General features: G+C 48.8%; 7 protein-coding genes across 7 annotated transcripts; 3 read left to right on the top strand and 4 right to left on the bottom strand.

The window, feature by feature from the left end:
• Positions 1-268: 268 nt before the first annotated feature.
• On the bottom strand, positions 269-1347 carry CTRU02_200980 (isoflavone reductase family protein; the record flags this gene model as incomplete). Its single annotated transcript, XM_036718994.1, has 3 exons — positions 269-839; positions 896-915; positions 967-1347. The coding sequence occupies 3 exons, from the start codon at positions 1345-1347 to the stop codon at positions 269-271; spliced, it is 972 nt and encodes a 323-aa protein (XP_036589994.1).
• Positions 1348-2110: 763 nt separating this feature from the next.
• CTRU02_200979 (uncharacterized protein) lies at positions 2111-3371 on the bottom strand (the record flags this gene model as incomplete). The annotated part of the gene is made up of 3 exons (XM_036718993.1): positions 2111-3080; positions 3167-3216; positions 3276-3371. The coding sequence occupies 3 exons, from the start codon at positions 3369-3371 to the stop codon at positions 2111-2113; spliced, it is 1116 nt and encodes a 371-aa protein (XP_036589993.1).
• Positions 3372-6044: 2673 nt separating this feature from the next.
• CTRU02_200978 (uncharacterized protein) lies at positions 6045-6854 on the top strand (the record flags this gene model as incomplete). The annotated part of the gene is made up of 2 exons (XM_070203773.1): positions 6045-6141; positions 6211-6854. Coding segments are annotated over 2 exons (741 nt in total), but the record flags the coding sequence as incomplete, so codon positions are not given.
• A 6990-nt stretch (positions 6855-13844) lies between these two features.
• On the bottom strand, positions 13845-19571 carry CTRU02_200977 (urea carboxylase; the record flags this gene model as incomplete). Its single annotated transcript, XM_036718991.2, has 3 exons — positions 13845-13976; positions 14054-19512; positions 19565-19571. 3 exons carry the CDS (start codon positions 19569-19571, stop codon positions 13845-13847), a joined length of 5598 nt encoding a protein of 1865 aa, XP_036589991.2.
• Positions 19572-20404: 833 nt separating this feature from the next.
• On the top strand, positions 20405-20657 carry CTRU02_200976 (sodium symporter family protein; the record flags this gene model as incomplete). The annotated part of the gene is made up of 2 exons (XM_070203772.1): positions 20405-20572; positions 20625-20657. The coding sequence occupies 2 exons, from the start codon at positions 20405-20407 to the stop codon at positions 20655-20657; spliced, it is 201 nt and encodes a 66-aa protein (XP_070062354.1).
• Positions 20658-20992: 335 nt separating this feature from the next.
• Positions 20993-22356, bottom strand: CTRU02_200975 (High-affinity nickel transport protein nic1; the record flags this gene model as incomplete). The annotated part of the gene is made up of 3 exons (XM_036718990.1): positions 20993-21447; positions 21523-21617; positions 21686-22356. 3 exons carry the CDS (start codon positions 22354-22356, stop codon positions 20993-20995), a joined length of 1221 nt encoding a protein of 406 aa, XP_036589990.1.
• A 1265-nt stretch (positions 22357-23621) lies between these two features.
• CTRU02_200974 (short chain dehydrogenase family) lies at positions 23622-24338 on the top strand (the record flags this gene model as incomplete). Its single annotated transcript, XM_036718989.1, has 1 exon — positions 23622-24338. One exon carries the CDS (start codon positions 23622-23624, stop codon positions 24336-24338), a length of 717 nt encoding a protein of 238 aa, XP_036589989.1.
• Positions 24339-24395: the final 57 nt, after the last annotated feature.

The following is a 24395-nucleotide window of genomic DNA, read 5'->3' as shown; positions in this document are numbered from 1 at the left end:
AAATGAATTCGGAAGCTGTAACTGAGAAGAATAAACAGCAAGACTTCGGTCAGCCTCACAGCGGTTTTCTAGAGACTAGCACCTCGGCTTTAATGTCATTACCCACGTAAACAATTATATTCACATTTGGAATGTGAATCTCTGTGCAACCTGTGACATACGCATTCAAAAATGGCATGATGTCTAATACCTTTTTTGATGATTTTATTTTCAACCCATATTAAGGGGTTTCTGTTTGACCGTCTAATTATGAGCTAACTTTAATAGTTCAGACAGTTTTCTCTCTAACAAAACGTTCTTTTAAATAGCTTTCGAACGTGGTGGGCTTTATGTAAGTAAAGAGATGATTATGGATTTGGCCTGGCGGGCGGCGAAAGCTTCCCTGGCCTTGCAGACCCTTTACCAGAAACCAAAAGTCTACCGGGAAGGCGCTCTCGGTCATCTCTTCGGGCGCCTTTGATGGACTTTTGATAATCTCGTGCATTTCATCCTGCGACATGACGTTTTTGTTGACCTTCTTTCCGCTATACTTCTCTAGTAGCTCAGCAATTTTGTTGTACGAGATAGTGTCACTCGTGAAATTCAAAAATTGGTTTTTGGATTTTCCAGAATTGACCAGCGTGGCGACAATGTATTTGCCAAAGTCGTCGAGATGTGTAAAATCCGCCTTAGCGTCGGGGTCGCCAATTATGTGAAGGTCGTATTTTTCCACGTCACGCTGCGTCCACGGGCACCATACCTTCTCCCTGTCCTGATTGTAGAAGTCTCCAGCACCAACTACGGTGTAAGTCATTTTCCCTTCTAACACAGCTGGATGGAAAATTGCTTTGTCAATAGACCTAGAAAAAACATCTTAGTACCGATGGCCTGCATCGAAGCCGATTAGGTTTCTCACTGTTGTTTGCTATCCCACAACTATCATACACGTTAGTGGTGCAGTTGGTGAAAGTCCTGAGCAATACTGACCGGATGTACGTATCCCCAAGGATCATCTGGCTTTCGATAGACATTGTGCATGCCAAATTCGCTAGGATAAAACCTCGCTACGCCCGCGGCTGCCGCTGCATCTTGGATCGTTGGCTGTGCATCGAGAGCTTTTCCGTTCAAAGCGCTAATTACAGCATCGACATCTTTTAGTTCGGTTGCAAGTTTGTCTTTGCTCAAGGTCTCAAGATCAAACTCATGAATGAAAACCTTTGAATGTGACTGTCCATGCTGCAACTCAAACCCCTTAGGAATAAAAGCATGGATCTTGAATTGGTGGTCGTCTTCGGCAAGCAGCCCCCGGAGAATGGAATCGCCGACTTGACCGTTTGCTCCAAAAAGAGCAATCGTACGGAGCGTCATATTTGAAAATTTCGCAGTCCTTATATCCAATGTTTGAACCAGAGTCGAATAATTGTAGTCTTCCTTTCTTTTCAATGCTTTTGATGAAAATACGTATACCGCACAACAGATATATGTGCGTGTGGGCTGCAAGATTGATGACGTCAATATCAGTAACGCATCGCCAGTGTTACGCTCGAGCTACGACTTAATGACACCACAACTCCTATTAAGTAAAGACTTCACGGTGATGTAAGTTGATATGTAGGCAGCTCAGATGTGTCATGACCCATGCTATGATAGGCTTTTCGTATAGGAATTCCGCTTCCACAGGCGCCAATGTTCCTACAAAATAACCACAAAGTCACATTCACACTCCATTTCTACGAACGAAAATTTGAAGAATGTCGAAACTGTGTTCAGTTTGAGAGTGTTAGGAAAACAGTTCGTTAAGATGAGATGGCAGCACTCTTCATACCAATATGTGAAGCTTTATTTTCCTCCCTCATCAGTATGATTGCAGGACGGATTCAGACACGAAGCGAAATGGCGTCTTGACGAAGATACCTGGAAAATAATCTACTTAAGACATTACCGTTACATAACTCTAGTTTTGAAGACATTGTTTGTTTAAAAAATTGTAGTATGAATATAGATTTGATGTAACAAAGTTCAAATAGTCAACACCGACTCCAAATTGCTGCTTCTTCACACCAGTGCGTTCAAGCGGCCGATATCGCCGGGAATAACATGAGAATAACAAGCAAAAATTGATTGCAACCGTTTAAAAACGAACGCGCATAAGTTTCCCTGCAGGTGCCGCAGCTGGAGGTGATGCAGGAGGCGCTGCGGGAGCAGCAGCAGGCTTTCCCCCAGCAGGAGCAGGAGGGGCAGCGGCGGCAGGAGGAGCAGGTTTGCCAGCTGCCGGGGCTGCCGGAGCAGCAGCAGGTGGGGCGGCAGGAGGAGCAGCAGCAGGTTTTCCGCCAGCAGGAGCAGCGGGAGCAGCGGCGGGTGGAGGAGCGGGTATGCCGGCTGCCGGGGCTGCCGGAGCGGGCTTACCGGCTGCAGGGGCGGCAGGAGCGGGCTTGCCAGCTGCGGGGGCGGCGGGAGGGGCAGCGGCTGCGGGTGGAGGTGGAGCCGGCTTACCAGCAGCCGGGGCCGCAGGGGCAGCAGCCGGCTTTGATCCGGCAGGGGCGGCAGGTGCAGCTGGTGCAGGCTTAGGCTTAGGAGAGGCGGCCCCGGCAGCAGGAGCAGCAGCAGCAGGGGTAGCCGCTCCCTTCTTCTTAAGGACACCGGCGGCAGCACCGAGGACATCATTAAGAGGGTTAGCGGCCGCATTACCGGCTGGCGCTGCGGCATTGGCTGGTTGGCCTTTGCCCTTCAAAAGACCGCCCGCCGTTCCAAGAACTGCGCCAATAGGATCAGCGGCTTGTGCGCCGGCTGGGGCTGCAGCACCAGCTGGCTGGCCTCCCTTGCCCTTGAGCACGCCGGCAGCTGTTCCTAGAACTGCACCGATCGGGTCCGCAGCAGGTGCAGCTGATGCAGCCGGAGCGGCGGCAGCTTGTCTAGCGCCGAGAGCAGGCGTGGTCTTCCCCTTCGCTGGAGCAGCAGCACCAGCAGTCTTGCCTTTGGCTTTGGCCCCTGTGAGTCCACCAAGAAGCGCGCCGATAGGATCTGCTGCAGCCGTGTTCGTGCCCTTGCCCTTGGCCGCTCCTGCTGCTGGTGCAGCGGCAGCTTGTCCACCTGAACACGTTCTATAAGCGAATTAGTATGTGTCGTCAAGATCTAAGTGACATATACAGATGCCGGCTAGTGCAGAGCCAGGGGAGTCTTGACGTACCCGGTGATTGCTCCTTGCTGTGCCCTCGTGCACTTGGCATTTTGTCCACCCTGATGTAATAGGTCAGTAATTTCATTTCTTCCAGTAGGAGATTTAATCAGAGCCATACAGAAAGCAGACAGTCCAAGTCGTCGAAACAAACGGCTCCTTGTGCGGAGACGTAGCTCACGCACAGGGCGGAAGCGACGACGGCGAATCCACGCATAGTAATGATATTACTGATCTAGAGTCTCGTAAGAGGGTCCTTCTGATCAATTCTAAGATTCGTTTGATTGATCCAAATATGTATTCAGAGAACGACCAAAGCCGATAGGGAGCGCTTGGCATTTATAGATCCGCAAGTCTTGTTTCTGCATGCATGCAGTTGGAAATCATGGTCAATGAGAACCGAACGTCAGCTCGCTTCAAGCCGAGGTATTGCACGCCGCACACGTGGACTTGATATTCTCAAATACATTCACTGTGTCTTCTAAACGTCTCGCAATTCGTTTGACCGGAGGCTACAAAGAAGTTTTCAGAGACCCCCTCCGTCTGTGCGCCCCATCAACATCTAGGTCCTAACCCGGCGGGATCGAAGCGGAGGCTCAGCTAGGCTGAAGTAACAGCTAAGTGTATCGCACTGACCTTGATGAGGATGCCACTCAACTGTGTCACTAAAAAAGCCAGTTCATCTGATTTGCCTGACAAATTCACTTACCACGGAAAGGCCTGTGCCTAAAACTGAATCCACATCTCTAACCTTCATACTTGAGAATAGCCACGGGCTTTGCGTAAACGTCTCACATAACTTGCGGTGCATCAATACCTGTCGCACCATCGGTGGCAATGATGATTTGTCAATATTTCCAGACTCTGCTGAAGAGTAAGCGTCCAAAACAGACAACGCGGTTTAGCATCAACTACTTAGGCATCGCGAGGGTGGCTTCATCAGAAATCGCGTAGCCTGAAAAGTCACCCGTCTGGCCAGTATTCAGATGGAACAGTCTCTTGTAGTTTGAACATGGCTCGGATGGATGTATGATCCTCAGGCCCATTGTTACATACACCATTCCGAAGGAAAAGAGACATTATAACTATCTTGGGCTCTGGTAAGCTTTCCGGAGAATTATGCAGAAAACGCCGATCTTCAGGCTAAACAACTTTTGTCTTAAGGGGCAAGACAATGGTCGACATCGACATGGATGGAGAACAAACCATGCACTGTTGGTGATCTACATCGCTTGGTTGAAGCAGATGAGAAAGTGTCTTCAATCCGTGGTGGGTCCTTTTAGTGAACCGCAGATGAGTACCTGTTGGTCATGAGAGGGTCGGGTTACGGTCGTGCCAATGTCTAAAGCAACATCAGCCTAGGATATCTGTTCACATTCATTTGGATCGATAGGAAAGAGCAATTTTCCACAGCTCTTCTGAGCATCCGTGCCATGTCTGCTTACGTTGCATTTTTTCGCTGGTGTCTTTGGAATGTAACCAAACTGGCACTATAGACACGGACGTGTGACAAATTGGCATCGGACCCTTTGGTGATCTTATTCTTTTGCATTTGACGGTCGGTTCGTCCTTTCAAAATAACCATAGTGGTAAATCGGATTGCTAGCAAAAAGCCCCAATCAGAAAATTGAGGTTTCCAACAACTCCCATGTTTCTATCGTTCGAGAATTTATTTCGGAATGCATTAAAATAAACTCCGCGTACTCCCATGCGACCTTATGCCCTCTCTTCACGGACTTCTCGGCCAAAAAACCAAGTATCTTCAATATTGATGCGATCCATACATTTTCATTTGCAATACATATTTACATAACCAGGAAGGTGAGCTGAAAACCTCCTTTCTTTTACATCAAGGGCGTGGTTTAATCGAACGAGCCTTCGTAACTGCTACTTTAAGTCTATACCACAGGCAGCCCGGCCTGGGCTGAGCAGGTTCAAAACAGCACTGAGATGCATTCAGATGAAAATTAGTGCGGTAAATTGACCCAAATAACGCTCTGGTGAACAGCTAATTATGGCATCTTTAGATGGAACTGTCTGTCAGTCCGGACTTTTGGGCTTTCACAAAACATTCGTAGTACCATAATAAATAATTAACCCTATCTTCCTACGTACTATGTCTCCAGGAGAGACCACTAGTATTCCCAAGCATTGCCTACCTCTCTCCTCCATGGTGACACGACAAGATTTCCTGGAGCGATTACGCTTTACGCCTTGTGTATTAGCAACCAATTATGTAACGCATCCGCCAATGTTTACGTATCTTGGTGAACAGGTGTATCATTATCTCGTTATAAGCGCCTATGTGTAAATGCCAATTGACATCAGAAACCTAATGGCTACGATGGAGGACCTTTAATTAGGCCTTTGCCCTAAGTGTTACGGCCAGCTAACTGACAGTGGGTTTGTGTTAACAGTAAGCCAGGGATTGAGAGTAGTAACAGTCGTTCCGTGGTCCTGGTCGAATAGATCGTAGATCTTCAAAGGTCTTGGTGATCAGTCAAGGCCTCAACAAGAGTCGTAGAGTAGTCGTCACTTAGGTATAGCTGAAAGTACCGGTTAGGGTAATCACAAAGTTGATTGCTGAAGAGCTATGGAAGTCTGTCCTCGAGCCCGGCTCGAGTCCATCCTATATACAAGTCCTGAACGGTCCTCCTTATCTTGGCTATGTTGGATATTTGACATATCCAACATATCCGGGGATCGGTTGGATATTTGACATATCCAACATATCCGGGGATCGGTTAGATATCTGACATATCCAACATATCCAGCCCGGGTTGTCCTTACCCCGCGTTATCCCCGAGGCCACGTGACTTGTCCATAGTTCTTCCGTTCCGAGGATCCCTGGTTACACCTGTCCGGCTGGGTTACATATGCCCTGCGTTAGCCGCCGGGATCCAGGCGGGGTCGTGTTGGCGACCATGTCCAACGGGTCGTAACATCAGGTCTCCTCTCCAAGGGTCTTGTCCTCAAGACCAGCTTAAGTAGGTCGTCTACCCTCAGGTAGGAGGGCGCCCAACTTGCTTCCTTTAATGATGCTCACATCATGTCAGGTCGCGTCAAAAAACGAAAGGTCGTTCGATCGTTCGATTCTCGTGCGGAAAAGACAAAGCAGCGCGATTCCCTCTTGAGTCTTATCTTGGGCAATCGTACCGTCATGCCTGTTTGTTCCTCCTGTGAGGTAAAGGGTTTTTCGTCGTGCGAAGCTTCTCTTTCTGATTCCTCTCGATGCGCCGAATGCGTTCGTAGCGGCAAGTCTTACTGCGACCTTCAGGGTCTCAGTGCCCAGCAACTTCGTCGGATTGGTGATCAGCATCAGAAGCTTGAGGATGCTTTGGAGAAGGCAGAAGAGGAGCGTCGTGCTCTGGACGCCAAAGTAGAGCGTCTTCGAAAGCAGAAAAAGATGTGGTTTGAAAAGATGATGCGCGCGGTGCGCCGTGGTATCGACAGTGTGGAGGAGTTAGAGCGTGTTGAGAGAGAGGAGGCAGAGGCAGAGCAGCGTCGGGTAGAACCGGTTCGTCCTTCGGCTGATTCGCCTCGTCTGCCGGTAGAGTTCACAGCGGATTGGGATACCCTGTACCCGGATGTCGCTTTGTCGCCATCCTTGTTGGCTGAGTTTGGTTTGTTGGATTCAGGGTCGGTTGTTGAGAGGCGGAGTACTCCTGAAGCGTCTCCTAGGGGTGTTAGAGGCCCTTAGTGGGTTCCTTTAGGTGGCTCTGGGGTTCCTAAACGAATAAGAGGGTGTTTATCCCGTGGCTTGTTTGATCGTGGTGGACGGATGATGGGTTGTGGTTGTCGTAGTCGAAATTGATTTTTTGGCGTTTATTTCTCGATTCGTACTAGTGCTTGTCTTTGTTGTTCTTGTTCTTGCTATCTCTAGTAACGTCCGAGTTCTTCCTGTGCGTTTTCGAGGCTCTGAGGTGGTTCCCATGTGTTGTCTTCGTGTCCGTATCCTTTCCACTTGACAAGGTAGCGGATACTTTTTTGTTCTTCGATGTAATCGATTATCCGTTCGACTTCGTATTCTTGTTCGGGATCTACTTCGATATAGTCCGTAGTGTACGATCCCTTTGGTGCTGATTCGAGAAGTGAAATGTGAAAGACTGGATGACACTTCATGCTGTCGGGTAGTGCGAGTTTAAAGTTGACGTTGGATACCTTCTTCGTAATTTCAAAGGGTCCAAGTTTCTTGAAGTCCAACTTATCGCTTGGTCGTTTTGTTTTGATATTGCGGCGGAGAAGGTATACACTATCCCCCTCCTTCAGAGTTGGTCCCTTAACTCTTGTCTTGTCAGCGTATTTACGCATGCGTTTACGCACAAATTCAAGGTCTCTGGGAAGATCTCGTTGGATTTCCTTGAGTTTGTTAATATCTGCCACAGCTTTTAGAGCTGTTAGGCCTTGTCGGGGTTGTCTATAGGCTGTCGGGTTAAATCCGTAGTTTAAGTAGAATAGTGATTCTTTTGTACTTTCTCCTACTGCGCTGTTGTAAGCGAACTGGGCTATAGGTAGTAGTTGGACCTAGTTGTTTTGCTAATAGTTGACGTAGCAGCGTAGGTAGGTTTCTATGATCTGATTGATTCGTTCTGTCTGGCCATCGGTTTGCGGATGGAAAGCGGTGGACATCTTGTGGTTAGATCCTAGCTGCGAGATCAGGGATCTCCAAAACTTGGAAGTGAACAGCTTGTCTCTGTCGGATACGATTTCCTTCGGTATTCCGTGTTAGCTTACGATCACCTGCAGAAACTTGTAGGCGAGGTCTTCTGCAATGCTTGACTCCATGTACGGGATGAAGTACGAATACTTTGTGAGTCTGTCGACGATGACGAGGATACTGTCGTAGTGGACGTTGGTCATCGGTTCACGGGACTTAGGTAACTTAGTGACGAAGTCCAGCGAGATGGATTCCTATGCGGTTTGCGGCACTGGGAGCGGCTGTATCTTTCCATAAGGCTGATATCGGCTAGGTTTGCTTTTCGCATAAACCTTACAGTCCTTAATCGCTAAAGATACTTCTTGTCGTGTAGCTGTTTTGTCGTAGTGTTGGCGGATGCGTTTCTATGTCTTAGTTACGCCTTGGTGACCGTGTGCGGGTGCGGAGTGTATCTCCCTAATGGCTTCAGGAGACATCCTTCCAGGCGTGCTGGTACTGTCTCTTCTGGCCATCATTAAGAGTCTGGCTGCTGGCACAAGGTCTCCGTTTTTGTCTGTTTTGAGGATAACTCGGGTTTCCTTAGGTACCTGGACCTTATAGTCCGGTCTTCGGCTAAGGGCGTCGGCCCTGCCGTTTTCTTTGCCTTTCCGGTAGACGATTCTGAAATTGAATTCTGATAAGAATTCGGACTATCGAATTTGTCGTTTGTTGAGATCTTTCGATGTGGTGAAGTGTGCGAGATTCTTGTGGTCGGTGTATACTTTGACCTCGTACTTGGTTCCTGAGAGTTGCGGTCTCCATTCTTTGAATGCCTTGATAATTGCTATAAGTTCCTTGTCGTGTATCTGGTAGTTGAGTTCTGGGCCGTGTAACTTGCGTGAGAAGAAGGCGTAAGGGTATAGTCGTCCTTCGTCGTCTCGTTAGCCTAGTTGTCCTCCTATAGCGTAGTCTGAGGAGTCGGTCTCGACTTCGAATGGTTTCTCGGGGTTTAGTATAACAAGTATTGGTTCCGATGTGACTTGTCGTTTGATCTCGTTAAAAGCTTGGTCTTGTTCCTTTTCCTATTGCCATGGGATATCTTTCTTCGAAAGTCTCGTGAGGGGGTCGTTTTTGTCTAAGTATCCTTCTAGGAATCGTCGGTAATAGTTCACATATCCGATGAAGGATTGCACATCCTTGACGTTTTGTGGTGTTGGCCAGTCTCGTACTGCTGCGACTTTGTCTTTAGACATCTTGAGGATTCCAGGGGCTATCGTAAAGCCTAGGAATTCGACTTCTTGGGTGTGGAATTTGCTTTTTTCTAGTTCCACTAGGAGTTTGGCGTCTTGTAGTTTCCGTAGCACTTGATGTACGTGCTTTTTGTAGTCTTCCAGAGTCTTGGAGAAGATTAGGATGTCGTCGAGATAAACTACGACGAACATATCGAGGTATTCTCGTAAGACGTGGTTGATCATCGTCTGGAATGTCGCGGGTGCGTTGGTAAGTCCGAAGGGCATCACAAGGTACTCGTAATGTCCTCGGCGTGTTCGAAACGCTGTCTTCCATTCTTCACCTGATTTCATCCGGATCAGGTTATAGGCTCCTTTTAGGTCGAGTGCTGTAAACCACTGGGCTCCGTGCAGTAGATCTCGTAATTCGGAGATGAGCGGTAGTGGGTAGCAGTTCTTGATCGTAATGTCGTTGAGTTTCTGGTAGTCGACGCAGAGTCGTAGTTTGCCGTTCTTTTTTGGTACGAACAGGATTGGGTATCCTGCTGGTGATGTGGAGGGTCTGATGTATCCCTTCTATAGATTTTCTTCGAGGTAAGCGTCGAGTGCTTCCATTTCTTTCTAGTTGAGTCCGTAGATTGCTTCTAGCTTTGGCTCCTTCCCTTCCTTAAGGGGTATCTCGTGGTCGTAGTTGCTGTGTTCCGGGAGTCCGGTCTCGAGTTCTTCGGCGAATAGCTTCTGGTATTGCCGGTATTCTTCTGGGATAGACAGAAGTCGGTCTTCCTTGCCGATGTCTGTTGCTGATAACGTCCTGGCGTTTGCATCCTTGATCCGTAGGTATGCTAGAAATCTCTTCGCTTCAGGAGTCTTGAGAGGTTCGTTTGAGGCACCGTTCCGTGGTTGCTTCTCAGTGACTGAATCCTGGTCCTAATGGAGTTGGCCTGTTCTCCAATCTATCCGTGGGTTACTGTCGTATAACCATGGTCTTCCAAGGATGACATCGTACTTGTCTCCTATCTCCGTAATATCGAAGTTCAGTCGCTCATTCCGGCCATGGATCTGCAAAGGGAGTTGCGCTGTCTCCATAGCAATACGTCCTCCGCCGTACTGGACTTATTCTCCTTCAACGGTGCTAAGTTCGTAGCAGTCTTCGGCTGCTTTTCTTTTCTAGGTTATCTTTCTTTCATTCACCGTTCTTGGTGATATAAAGTTTCCTTAGGCTCCGCTGTCGATCATGGCGGTAGCTGTTCTTCCGTTAAGCTGTATTTAGACTTGTACATGCTCGTGTCGTTATGTCGTAGGCGTCGTTACGCTATATAGGGACCTTGTCTAGACTGCCTGTCGTTGTCCCTTGTCTTCGGTAGGCAAGTCTAGTTTTTTGACTGCTCGTCCGTTCCTTGTTCGTCGTTTTCTTACTATTTCTTCCATGCTTCGTCTTTCTTGATATAGTAGACTCGGCACTAGTCTTGGTAGCAGTAATACCACTGTATTTCTTCGTCAGAGTCCTCTCTAGAGCTAGTGTCGTCGACTGAAGCGACTTCAAAGGCGACTTCCAGTTAGGCATGTTAGCAGGCAACATCGCGAGGTGTTTCCGAGTCGTTGGGGGTGTTCTTGGTCGTTTCTGATTCGACCTGTTCTTCTAGTTCTTGGTTGATCTGGCGGATCCGTGCGGGATCTCCTTGTGCATGTTGTCGTCGTTCGATGTGTGCGTCCAGCGCACCGAGTTGTCGTTGCCACATAGGGTTTTGTAAGTCCTGTTGAATCCGCTGCAGGTGGGCTTGTCGTCCTGCGTAGAGGAGGCTTAGCCTTCGCTGATTGTCTTGTTCTAATTCCTTGTTGTCGTTTATACTGTCGAGCCGTTCGATTGTCTTGCGCTTGATTTTGCTGTTGCTTCTATATCCCGCAGCGAGGGTCTGTTTAGGTACGTTGGTAGTGTCGTAACCAGATCGTTCTTAAGGTTTCTAAGGGTACCATCCTGCATGTTCCTTACTGCTAGAGTAGATATGGCAGTTGTCATCGAAGCAGGTAGTCTAATTAAGTTGTTTATGAGGGATCGTCTTCGTAGTGATACTCGCTTGTCGTTTCTCTAGTACCGGTTGGAAGCGTTCCTTCTTAGGTAACCTGTATTCGTATGCTAGGTGTCTAATCTTCTAGCAGTTATAGCACTGTCTGTCTTTCTTCCAACTGTCGTTCTTTTTATTGTTTCTCTATATAGCACTAAGGTCTATTAGTCTACTATAGTGACTATAGGCAGTACTTTGTCGGGGGTTGTTCTAGTTATTGCGGGGTCTATTGTCGTTTCGCTGGTTGTTGAACTGGTGCTGAGGCTGCCACTGGTACTTGCGTCCTGAGTTAGGGTTTTATCGTTTTTCGCCTCTTTCCTTTCGTCGTTCGAAAAGCCGGTTGTCGATTTTGATAGCGAGTTCGGCGTACTAGAGAAAGTCGTCAGGTCGATCAATCTTGATGATCTCGTCCTTGACTTCGTCCTTTAGTCCTTGATAGAACATAAAGATCTTGGTTTCCTCGGTAAGGTCGAGTTGAACGCTAAGTTATTAGAAATTAGCGGAGTAGTCTTTAGCAGACTTAGTCTGCTTAAGTTATGCTAGATCTCGTTCGGCTTGTCGCTTTTCGTCGGGGTCTTAGAAGAGTGACCTGAGCGCATCCTCGAATCCTTTAAAATTGGCGTAGATGTCGCGGGTCTCGGTGGTACACTCGTCGAGGGTCTCGCATTTAAGGTATTCTTCCTAGATTGGTTTAAACCACTTAAGGGCCTTTCCTCGGAGGTAGGTAGCTGCGTGTACTACTTTTTCGGTTTCGTTAGTAAAATCTCTATAGTGAAAGTTCTAGTAATTTTTAACCTAAATCAGGAATCTTTTAAGGGTCCCGGGGGTTCCGTCGTAGGTAACAGGCGCACTGAGCTTAAGCTTTTGTCGTCCTCCGTGGACGGGCGTAGTGACGATATTAGCGGCGGCCCGGAGGGTGGTGATTTCCCCCTGGAGTTCCTAGATCTTCCGGAGGTTGGCATCCCCCTTGATGTCTTCTTCTAGCTTCTTATAGGCCTGTCTAGCATGCTGGAGTTGCTTGTTAAGGTTTTCTATTACTTGTCGGTTTTCGTTGACGATTTTCTGCATGTCTTTTGTCTCGGCTTCTTGTTTCTAGATTATGCGTCGGAGCTTATCGTAGCTTTCCTTGGTGAAAGAGCTATCTCCATCGGAGTCGTACTTGAGGTCCGGCATGTCGAAGTCCTTAGTGTTAGCAGGCTCCTGCGCGAGGCTCTGAGGCTGGTTGCGCGAAGAGGATGAGGATCCTGGAGTAGGTGATTTGGCAGAAGCGCGAGAAGACATCTTGTCTATACTGTTTAGTAGTTCTCAAAAGGTGACTTACTGAACAGGAGCAATCAAAGTGTTACGGCTAGCTAACTGACAGTGGGTTTGTGTTAACAGTAAGCCAGGGATTGAGAGTAGTAACAGTCGTTCCGTGGTCCTGGTCGAATAGATCGTAGATCTTCAAAGGTCTTGGTGATCAGTCAAGGCCTTAACAAGAGTCGTAGAGTAGTCGTTACTTAGGTATAGCTGAAAGTACCGGTTAGGGTAATCACAAAGTTGATTGCTAAAGAGCTATGGAAGTCTGTCCTCGAGCCCGGCTCGAGTCCATCCTATATACAAGTCCTGAACGGTCCTCCTTATCTTGGCTATGTTGGATATTTGACATATCCAACATATCCGGGGATCGGTTGGATATCTGACATATCCAACATATCCAGCCCGGGTTGTCCTTACCCCGCGTTATCCCCGAGGCCACGTGACTTGTCCATAGTTCTTCCGTTCCGAGGATCCCTGGTTACACCTGTCCGGCTGGGTTACATATGCCCTGCGTTAGCCGCCGGGATCCAGGCGGGGTCGTGTTGGCGACCATGTCCAACGGGTCGTAACACTAACGTCCCACACCCACTTCTGGGCACCCCCCACATTTGGGCACCCCATTTACACCAAAAACGCCGTTTTTCGAAATTCTATATTAAACTAAATACTTTACTTATTAAAGAGAATAAATATATGTTAAATAGATTAAGACTTAATTATAATACTTAAGTAGCTATATACTAGTATTATTGATAATAAGTATTATAAATTCAAGGTTTAACATTTATAATACTAATTTACCTAGCCTATATCTTAATATATAAAATAGGTAGAGATATTTAACTAATATGATTAGAATTTTTAAGTAAGATATAGTAGATTTATATATTCTTATACTTAGTAAAAAATTCTTTAAGCTTAGAATAATATTTTAAAATTTCCCCTAAGAAAAGTTTCTATTATAGAATTTTAACCCTTAATTATACTATATTTACTAAAGTAATACTTTAAATCTCTTTTAGATATAATTATATACTTTTAATAAGTATAAATATTAATTTCCTAGATTTTTTAAATAAGTATATATGAGCGAAAATATATTTTTCTAATGTTAAGGAATACTAGTAAGTTACTAGTATCTACTAACATTTTAAAGCTTTTAGTTTTAAACTTCTATATTATAACTATTATTATATTTAAACCTTTATAAAAAATTAGATGGCTATAATTATACTTAACATAGTTTATATATATTTTCTTTTCTTAGTAAGTATAGTAGTTAGTTTAATATAGAATTTCGAAAAACGGCGTTTTTGGTGTAAATGGGGTGCCCAAATGTGGGGGGTGCCCAGAAGTGGGTGTGGGACGTTAACAACCAGGGTCTAGCTTACAGAGGTTCTCTTTACACGGGGTTGGTATCTTATTATGTGTACGATTTTCCGTGAGAGCGGCCAAAAATGGTACTATGCTCGCTTGATGAGGACTACATCATCATGTGGGCCAAGTAGATCTCCTTCCTTGACCAAAACTTTAGAGCAAACTCCTTTAAACGGGGATGGGATTTTGATTTCCATCTTGTTTGATTCAATCCAAATCTGCATAGCATTTCGTCAGAAAATCTATCACAAGCTTGTGGGCTGCTTAGTGACAGAGGAGGTGCAAGATGACTTACCAATGTACTTCCTTCCTCGACAAAGTCACCTTCCACAACTTCAGTCTTGAAACACCTCCCGGGAATCTGTGCCTTCACTCTTTCTCCGTCTTCTTCGGCGATATCTGTCTCATCAACTGTCCGTGTTGCAACATTGGGTGGTTTGTACGGCTGGAGCAGCTCCTTGTGTACATCTGCTTGACGCATCGTCTCTCCGCGAGCTTTAACCACTGCCTCGATGTCAAGGTGGTTTTCCGCGAGCCACTTCTCGTATTCAGTGACACTCAGTGCCCCTTCTTCTAGTATAACCAGCTTCTCGGTCTGTCCAGTAGCAATGGCAGCATCGAGTTGTTCTTCGCTGACGGGATAGAAACTGATCTGATCGAGCAATTCAAAGAGCCAAGGTAGGGTTCTTCGGTCTTCATTCGACTCACTTACTTGCCGGTTTTTATCGTTGGACCAAATAGGTATCGTTCGGCCCACAATCTGGTAGCCACCTGGTGAGTCCGCCGCATATATACATAGGTATTGGCCGCCGATGCCTACGGATCCGAGCGGAGTGAATGAACGGGGAGGATTGTACTTCGTTCCGAACAATCTATGCCGCGGGTCCAATGGTATGGCGCATGGTGAGCCTAGATACACGTCGCCTAAGCCGAGGACAAGAAAGGTAGCCGAGTTCATCACCGTTTCCACATCACCGTCGCCGTCTTGAAAGTTGAGTTTCTGTAGAAATTCGACGTTGCTGGGAAGATATGGAGCCGAGGCACGGAGTGTGGCGGCATATCTTGCGACTGCAGCCTTGCTTACTGTGTCATCGAACGCAATCGGGAGGCGGACCTTGCGAGATGGATAATTATGTGAAAGATCGGTAGATGTAGCCTGGGCATGTTCTGTGAGGGCTGAAAGGATAACAGATGGCTGTACGTCTGACGCATAGTTGACCAACAATGTTTTCACTCCTGATGTTAACTCCTGAACTCCTGGAATCGGCTGGGTTTTGTGGCGTGCTATGAAATCGGCGATGCGAATTGTCTGCCGGAGGTTGAAGCCGTCATAATTCCCAAACTCGAGAAGCATCGCGCAGTCTCCAGCCTGTCGGGCACTGAATTGGAAATCCTTGTTACCGAACTGATATATGCTGGGTACGAGAGGGAGAACATCAGTGACGGGTGATTCGTTGAAGGGATCCGACACCGTTAAAGCGGTTAGCTTTTCGATGGATGAATCAAGTAAAGAGTTCATCTTTAGAGCCTCGTCAACCGTAACGGGGTAAAACATGATGCGATCACCGGGCCGCAATTGGCCAAGTTTCCAAAGGTCTGCTTTGATCACTGTGGCAAATACCACAAACCCGCCTAGGCTCGGCCCATCGAATGTCAACACCACCGCCTCATCGCCGGTGAAACTAACACCTCCGATAGGGTATGGGTTGTCGTGAATGTTGGATGGGTGTAGACCTGCTTCACCACCGGTCGCCCGTGCCCAGTCCGGATTGGGTCCCGTGAGACGAATTCCCAGCCGATTGCTGTTGTAATGCGTGGTCCACTCACTCGTGAAGAGATCAGAAAAGCTATCCGGAGTGAAATAGTCTGGACTTCCGTGCGGGCCAGGGACTACAGCCAGTTTCCAGACTGGCTCTTCAGGAGTGGGAAGGGGAATAGCTGGGGCAGTCAAGCCTTCATATGGTAGTTCAGATTTGAAGGTTCCGCCTTCATGGCCAATGAAGCGCAGGATGTCTCCAGCTTGAAGAGCCCGACCATTGTGTCCACCAAGTTTGCCAAGAGTAAACGTCGACTTGCTGCCAAACACTTCCGGCACGTTAAATCCGCCTTGGATGGCCAAATAGCAGCGATAGCCGTTTTTCATAGTTCCGATGGTGAGTTTTTGCCCGGCCCTAACCGAAACCGCTTTTTGAGCATCTGCCGGCTGTCCGTCGATATGCAGGTCGACCGGTGCTCCAGCTACGGCAATTACCGCATCGGAATGGAAGCGCATGGAAGGCCCTTGGGCAGTGCATTCCAACGCCGCAGCGTCTCCAAGGTTGCCCAAGAGTCGGTTGGCAAGCCTCAGTGAATAGTTATCCATGGGGCCTGAGGGAGGAACTCCGATATGCCAGAAGCCCACACGGCCTGGATAATCCTGAACTGTCGTCGAGGCTCCTGGTTCTAAAATCTCAATGGCCTGGCTCTCTACTACAAAGTCATCGAGTGACTTTGTGTGGAAGCTTCCATCGCTGAACATTCTGGAGCTGACGATTTGAGTGAGATATTCGATATTGGTCTCTACCCCGGTAATAATAGTCGCTCGCAAGGCTTCGAGCATCTTGGAAACTGCATCTTCTCTAGTGTCGGCCACGGCTATGATTTTCGCAATTAAGGGATCATAGAACGGCGATAGTTCGGTGTTTGGTTTTATCCAAGTGTCGACCCTGATGTTGCTAGGGAACTCAACATCCAAGAGTCGCCCAGGAGAGGGACGAAAGTTCTGCAAAGGGCACTCTGCATATATTCGTGCCTCGATAGCAACTCCTTTAATCCGGCATTCAGGCAACTTCGTGACACCCTTTGCTACATTGAGCATGCACTCCACAAGGTCCAACCCTGAGACTTCTTCTGTCACGGGATGCTCGACTTGCAGGCGTGTGTTGACTTCCAAGAAGAAGAACTCTTCTTTATCAACGTCAAATATGAACTCGACCGTGCCCACATTTCTGTACTTGACCGCAGAAGTCAGCGACACGGCAGCTTTCCACATGTTCTCGCGAACGTGCTCAGGGACAAACACTGCTGGAGACTCCTCGATGACCTTCTGGTTGCGCCTCTGCAGGGAGCAGTCGCGCTCTCCAATAGAAACGACGTTGCCTTGGCCATCTCCCAGGACCTGGACCTCGATATGCCGCGCCTTTTGCACAAAGCGCTCGAGAAAGACAGCTCCGTCTCCAAAACTGGCCTTTGCAAGGCGCTGCACTGCGTCGAAGCCCTCGACGAGCGATGCCTCGTCTTCGCACATGCGCAGTCCAATTCCGCCGCCACCGGCCGTGCTCTTTAGCATGACTGGATAACCGATACGGTTCGCTTCAGAGACCGTGTCTTCGACGCTCGCCAGTAGAGCGCTTCCAGGTACGACGGGCACCCCGGCCTCCATAGCTATGTCTCTAGCGCGGTGCTTCATGCCCAGGTCGCGCATCTGAGCCGGCGTGGGTCCTATCCAGACCAATCCTTCCTCCTCAACAGCCTTGGCGAAGTCTGCGTTCTCGGCAAGGAAGCCGTATCCTGGTATCACCGCGTCCGCATTCTCCTGGACAGCTAGCTTCAGAATTTGGGTACCGTTGAGGTACGTCTCAGATACGCTGTTGCCCGCCAGAAGGACGGCGACCGTCGCCTGCTTGACGTGGGCCGCGGAAGCATCATCAGCTGAGTAGATGGCAACAGACTCAATGCCCATTCTGTGCAGGGTCTTGATGAGCCGTACGGCGATTTCGCCACGGTTGGCGACCAACACTCGCTTGATGTTTGGTTTTGGAAACGTGGTTACATCCTTCTCAGTATTCAAATGTTGGGAATTTGTGGGCTCCGGTTGCACCGGAGGTGTGGGCGGCGGCGTGTCTTTGGCCGACGCGCAACTGCTGGTGTAGCCACGCCAGCCTCCGAAGTGGCTGATATCGACAGCACCATCAATACCGTATGGCTCACATACGAAGCCATGTGCCCAATCGCCAGACTCTAGCTCCAAAGAGCCGATCCCGAGCGGCGACTTCACAGTCTGAATGAAGCTGGCAAACTGCGACTGCGGAAGGCTCCAGACCTCGACTTCTATAGCCGTGCCCAAGACAGCATCCTCGGTTCGCCTCAAACCAGGTTTCTGAATCGGCGACGAGGTGGAAGCAAGAGCAAACAACTGATATTTCGGTGCGGTTCTGGTCGTGCTCACAAAGGTTCCGCCTCTGGAGACCAAATCCTTGTTGAGGGGAAATCCTCGGAGATGTGCTCCAACAACTGCTATAGAGATTGTGTCATCATTGGCCGCACTGCTGCTGGTTTCTTCCGGTTGAGGTTCTCTATAAATTTTGTAGGTGGCCCCTAGCGGTCTCTCAGATATGGAGAGAATCCTTCGACTGAAATCCAGCAGCTTGGGCTCCTCCCACTTATCTGAAATAAGCGTGATGCCAAAAGGCAGGCCATCCGCGCGAAATCCGGAAGGTATCGCAACTGCAGACCAATCGAGGAAGTTAACGAAGTTGGTATAAGTTCCTAGAATTGAATTTTCCCGCACAGGTTCACGCTTTAAATCTTCCATCGTAGGGAAGGTTGGCGTAGTGGGAACCAACAGGGCATCGTAATCGGCGAACTGGCTTGTGATCTTGCGAGTAAGATCCTGGCGTAGATATTCGTTCTCGAACAGATCCACTGAGGTGAAATTCTCCGCTTTCTTAATGATACCGTGTACCACAGGATCCATGTCCTCGCCATGAGTCTGGATAAACTCCCGGATTGCGGCATATCGCTCACCGACCCATGGGCCTTCATATAAGAAGCTAGCAAGCTTGAAAAGATCTGAAAAGTCTACTGGCTCAAGATTCCACCCCAGGTTTTGAGCTACCTGGAGTGTCGCTTCATATGCCTCAGACTGGTGTTCTCTGCCGAACCAGTTTGGGCTCTGGCAGATGGCGACTCGAGGGGCTTTATTTCCGAATCCAACTGGCTTGCTAAGTGATAATTCTGCAGGGCGTTCTCGCGAGTAAGAATCTTCAAAATCGTAACCCTCTGCGGCGCGGAGGACTGTAGCGGCATCGTCGACGGTGAGTGCGAAGATGGACACACAGTCGAGCGTGCGGCACGCGGGCACAACGCCCCTGGCACTCAGCGCACCGCGTGTAGGTTTAAGGCCGACGATGTTGTTCAGGCCGGCAGGGACACGACCTGAGCCAGCAGTGTCAGTACCGAGCGAGAACGGGACGATTCCCTTGCTGACGACGACGCCGCTGCCCGAGCTGGAGCCACCGCTGACCCGTGCCGGGTCGAAGGCGTTGGAGACGGCGCCGAAAGGGCTGCGCGTGCCCACCAGTCCTGTAGCGAACTGATCCAAGTTTGTTTTCCCGACTACAATGGCGCCCGCGGCCCTGAGGCGCGCAATGACGGGTGCATCTTCGGCGACTGCGCCTCGGAAGGCCGCATACGCTGGGCAAGCGGCCGTTGTGGGCCACCCAGCGACATCAATATTATCTTTGGCGGCAAAGGGCACGCCAAACAGCGGTAATGAGCACCCTCTAGTCTGCAGTTCCATTAACTGGCTCCATTGGGAGGTGATTTGTGTGTGTGTCGCCACGTAAATCCAGGCGTTGGAGCCGGACGCTTTGATGAAATCAACAAGAGTCAAGAGGCGGGAGAGGCCATCACTCGAAGATTGTGATGTCACCCATTCGGGAATCGTCAATGGGAACTCGGGGATTCTCTCCACCGGGATCGCCGTTCGGACCTCTGTCACTTCGTGTTAGTGAGGTTTAGTTGCAAAGGAATCAATTGTACTAACCTTCCATGGCAGTTGAAGGTGGCACTGCGTAGTCAAAACTGCAACTGCTAGTCTGTCTACCTGAGAAGGTTGCAAACCTTGTAGAAATATAGGTCTTAACAAATGATAATGAAATTAATCAGGGATTGTCTTGTAGACTTTCTTGCGGTCCGATTTGTGATCCTGCTTTGCACCGGCCTAGGGGGAAACCTAGCTGACCAGCTCTCCTACATATACAAGAGCTCGAAGTTGCCAAGGGGTCCAGCGCTCCAAAGATCTTAATACATATCAGTTTTCGTCTTTGTTAGTTAATGAATGAGTCCCCCCATTTCGGCGCATACTATGATAGACATTGAAGTCGGCATGAAGTTTCCGTATCTACCCTACCTAGATGCAGATAAGGCCTAGGGCAGTCTCATTGGGCGATACGATGGCTGCGCGCTTCTTCGCGCCTCACGGTGCTGCAGGGCTTTCAGACCCCATTCCTCCAGGGTGTGCCCCGTGTTGGCCGGCGGCGCAAAGCCGTGCTCATTCATTGTGGGGCCGGCGGGTCTGGGGCAGTCACACAGTCAGACGAATTGCGCGCATTGCCGGCGGCCACACCCGCGAATGACTACAACATGATGGTTTTCTTGAGAGCAAAAGTCCTCATGCCGTCGGCCAGTCTCATAAGCAAAAGCGATGCTCTTCGCCTCTTGTAGCTTATCTTATCATTTACCTGTTCTTCATGGCTTGCATCAGAGGGTCGCCGGCAAGACAATACATGGACGAGACCTTCAAATGTGACAGTCACATGGGAATAGATCGAAAGGCACCACCAGAGGATCTGGTACACACCCCGGACTTTCCAATGCTCAACCCATGCCCATATACGGCTTTGCCTGCGTCTTTCCCAAGCTCTTCTTTACTGGCTCGGTCGCCGTCGGCATTATCTGGCTGTTCTGCAACGTCATCGCCGTCGGCATCTACCCCCTGTGGGAGGGTCGGCACAGCACGATGTGCGTTACTGAGGGCCTCTCGGCCATGAAGGTTGGCCTTCGGGGCTATCGAAACTGAGACCAAGACCGTCAAAAACTTGCAGAAGCCCGCCGGGTTGCCCGAGGAGAAGGACTGAGCGGCAACGTAATGGAGATAGCGTCGTCCATGGGCCAAGTGACCACAGAAGCCCTTTGACCACTTTTCTCTGAATCCGGGGGCCAACTTTTCCCTAACTCGCATACCAAAAGCATCGGTCGGGTATGGGACAAAGCTGAGTGATTGCAGCACTTCAAGGGTGTCATACGAACACAAATTAATGATTAGAACAGAAACAAATGCCTACAATCTTCCATATGTAGCTTCGCACAAGCGACCAGAGCTTGCAAATTAAACACGAGAATCATTAGTACACCCCCAAATAGCCTCTACCCCCCAAAAAGGACCTTCCATCCGACTGAACCAAAGTTGCCTTCACTTTGAGTCAAGTCGAAGCAATTCCGGTATTTCAGGCTCCGTTTCCTGTGCCGGAGTAGAACACAACCGTCCAGTTGGAATGGCAACGTCTTGCGAGTTGGACGAAGGGAACTGTTGGGCTCGACGGCGTTCTACACGACGTCGCCAGGGACGGTAGATGACGACAGAAGCAATGCCAACGATCAGAAACAGGCCGCAGATGCTACCGCCAATCACATCGTAATTGTCGCTGATAGCACTGACACCGTCCCAAAAGTTACCACTCGGCTCGGCCACATTTTGCACCAACGAGAGAATCTGGATGATTCCAATGAATGCAGACACGACTACTGTGATGCCTGTGAGAACGATGGAATAATATAAGATTGCCACAGTGTCCCGGGCAAAAGCCTTATTAGTATAAAGCGCCATCATAAGCGCGCCGTCCGTAGTATCAAGGAGACACATTCCAGCTATAGTGACCGGTGTTAGCAAAAGCTCCCTTTTAAATAGCCTGCTCCTAATCTAGCGCTCAAAGGGGTAAATACCTGTGAATAATAGTGGGAAGATGAGTATCACCCATAAGCTCGTATTTCGTGCTCCCTGGATGCTAGCAATGCCGATTATTGCTATCTCTGAACTCCTGTTTCTTGCTTTAGCTTCCCTTTTTGATGCCGCTGCACCTGGTATAAAGTCGGATTGTCTACTTACGTGTCGAATCCTAAGCCAAACAGTATCCCTAATGGGTACATCTTCCACGGGCGGTCGATAATCCGGAACACTTTCCGGAGCAGATTCGCCATGAAGCCAGCGCCTTCTAGCTGCAAATTATGCGCTGCAAAAGCATCTTCGCCTTCACCATCCTCTCTGGCTAGGTGCGGTTCGGAGGGGCGCAAGACCTGCCGCAGCCGCACCACCAGACGGTATAGAACCCAGCCGTTGCCTATGCACAGAAGAAGAAGGAATGCAGCACTAACACTGGTGCCAATAATGCCGCCGACGTGGGAGAAGTTATCAAAGCGGTCACGCAGAGCGCCTGATGTCGCGGCAACCACAATGCAAGTGATAATGACAATGGTGGAGTGACCAAGGCTAAAGAATGTGCCAACGGTGACGGGCTGCTGGCCTGAAGCAATCAGCCGGCGCGTCATAAGATCGATGGCTGCGATGTGGTCGGCGTCGAGGGCGTGTCGCAGTCCCAGTGTGTAGGACAGGGCAGCAGTACCGATCAGGGAAGGATTAAAGTGCAACACGACAGCGCAAGCCGCCCACACTATAGCATTAACAAGAACTAGAAGGGCTATAATTTGGATCGCTGGCAGTGGAACGCCTTTAATACGCTCTGGCAAGCCGAATCGTGGTCCACTGTAGTGAGTTATCATGTCAGCAGCTCCCTGATTGTTTCCTTGATTTGAGTGGCTGATAGATGGCTCGTTCTTTGAAATGACTTTTCCGGCAACGTCACGATTAGATGCGAAGCACTGAGTTGGACAGTGTAGATATGGTTACCGAGAATGAGTGTATACAAATAATCTGTGATTCAAGCCCTAGCGATATCTCTTGACATACCCCGCTTTAAGATCGCTCAAAAAGATAAGGCATGTGAGTCTGCAAATAAAAACACCAGCATGTTCAGCATTCTCGACAGCTTCCTTAGTCTAAACCTTATTCGATATTGTGCAGTCATGAGTGTTGTCGGCTGGCTAAGCCCAAAACAGTTGGGCCAATTTGGTCTCCTCAAAAGGCAGGTTCCAGCACCTAACGCGGTAATTTGCCTTACACGAGTTTTGTTGTGAACACTCTCCACACCTTTCCGTAGGTAACGTTGACCGTTTTCTAGAGGTTTGAAAACTCAGGAAGGACATGTGGGAGGTGCGTATTTGGCGAAACTTCTTAGGGGCCAATCTGTAAACCTGCAGAAATCTCACACATACATCTGTCATCTTTTAGCGCTTTAATCAAGAAGGTACTAGTATTTATGAAGTGAAAGACGAAAACATACTCGAATTCAGATTAATTAAGTGTACAAAATTATCGAGACATATCGCCGCCGAATGATGTATGACCAGCCAGCCAGGCTATCCATCGTCAGATGTTGGTTGAGCGCCTATGATAAATTGGCACTTGGGGTCACATGTCCGCAAAACTCGTAGTTTTCTTGGACACAAAGCACAAGACCTCTAAAGGATGTGTCCTCTTAGAAATACCAAAGCTTTGGCTCATAGCAACCAAATTTACAAGTATTGCCTGTGTTCTTTAGTTGATTATTTAATCTGAGTTCCGCGGAGGTCGACCGGCAATTCATTGCGTCTGACCGCCGCGCAAGCAATTTAGTACCGGCGAAAGTGGCCGTGGCCCGGGATTTACCCCACTTATTCGTACTAACTTCGCCGGCACTGTAATAGAAACGCAGTTTCCACGGCGAATTTGGCCTACAATTGCATATTCAGTTTCTTCCATTTGTAATCAGAAGCATTGTGGCAAAATGACAAGACGTTTCTTACAGTCAAATTGAGGGTCAAAAAAAGAGATAAAAGGACTCGGGAGCGCCTGTTGGCAATAGAGCATCCCAAACACATCAAACACATCTTGAACTACCGTCATCACCACTTCTTTACACCTACCTTCAATAAAACTTTTAGTCAAAATGGTTGTTGCTCTTGTCACAGGCGGAAACACTGGTATCGGCGAGGCCGCTGTTCGCCAGCTGGCCAAGACCCCCGATTTCCATGTCATTATCGGATCCCGCAGCCTCGATTCTGGCAACAAGGTCGCAGACACCCTCAAGCAAGAAGGGCACTCTGTTTCTGCCGTTCAGCTGGACATCAGCTCTGATGAATCCATTGCAAAGGCTATCGACGAAATCACAAAAGCCCATGGAAAGCTGGATGTTCTCGTCAACAACGCCGGCGTTCTCCTCGACGGACAAATCTCCTCTACTCGCGAACTCTTCTCCAAAACCTTTAACACAAATGTCTTTGGAACAGCCGCTTTGACCGAGGCTGCTCTTCCGCTCCTTCAAAAGAGCGATCATCCACGCGTTATCTTCGTTTCTTCGACGATGGGTTCGCTTGAAGTCTCAGGCGATGACAGTACCCCATTTTACCACTCCGACTACAAGGCTTACGATGCCAGTAAGGCGGCTGTCAATATGCTTGCGATCAACTACGCCCGCATTCTGAAGCCCTACGGTGGTGTTTCGAACGCTGTGTGCCCAGGTCTTGTTAAGACCAGGATGAACGGTTACATGGAGGGAGGTACATCGGTCGATGTTGGGGCCCAAAGAATTGTCGAGCTTGCAACCTCAGCCCCGGGAGGCCCTACCGGAACCTTCTCTAACAAAGACGGTAGCATCCCTTGGTAATGGAGCTATGGTAATTCCATTATTTCTTGCAGTGCGCGCATATTCGAGCACGATTGG

Source organism: Colletotrichum truncatum (genome assembly GCF_014235925.2).
Source record: "Colletotrichum truncatum strain CMES1059 chromosome Unknown Contig_0001, whole genome shotgun sequence".
Lineage (NCBI taxonomy): Eukaryota > Fungi > Ascomycota > Sordariomycetes > Glomerellales > Glomerellaceae > Colletotrichum > Colletotrichum truncatum.
The sequence above is the reverse complement of the archived record's forward strand: the minus strand, read 5'-3'. Positions and strand labels throughout refer to the sequence as shown.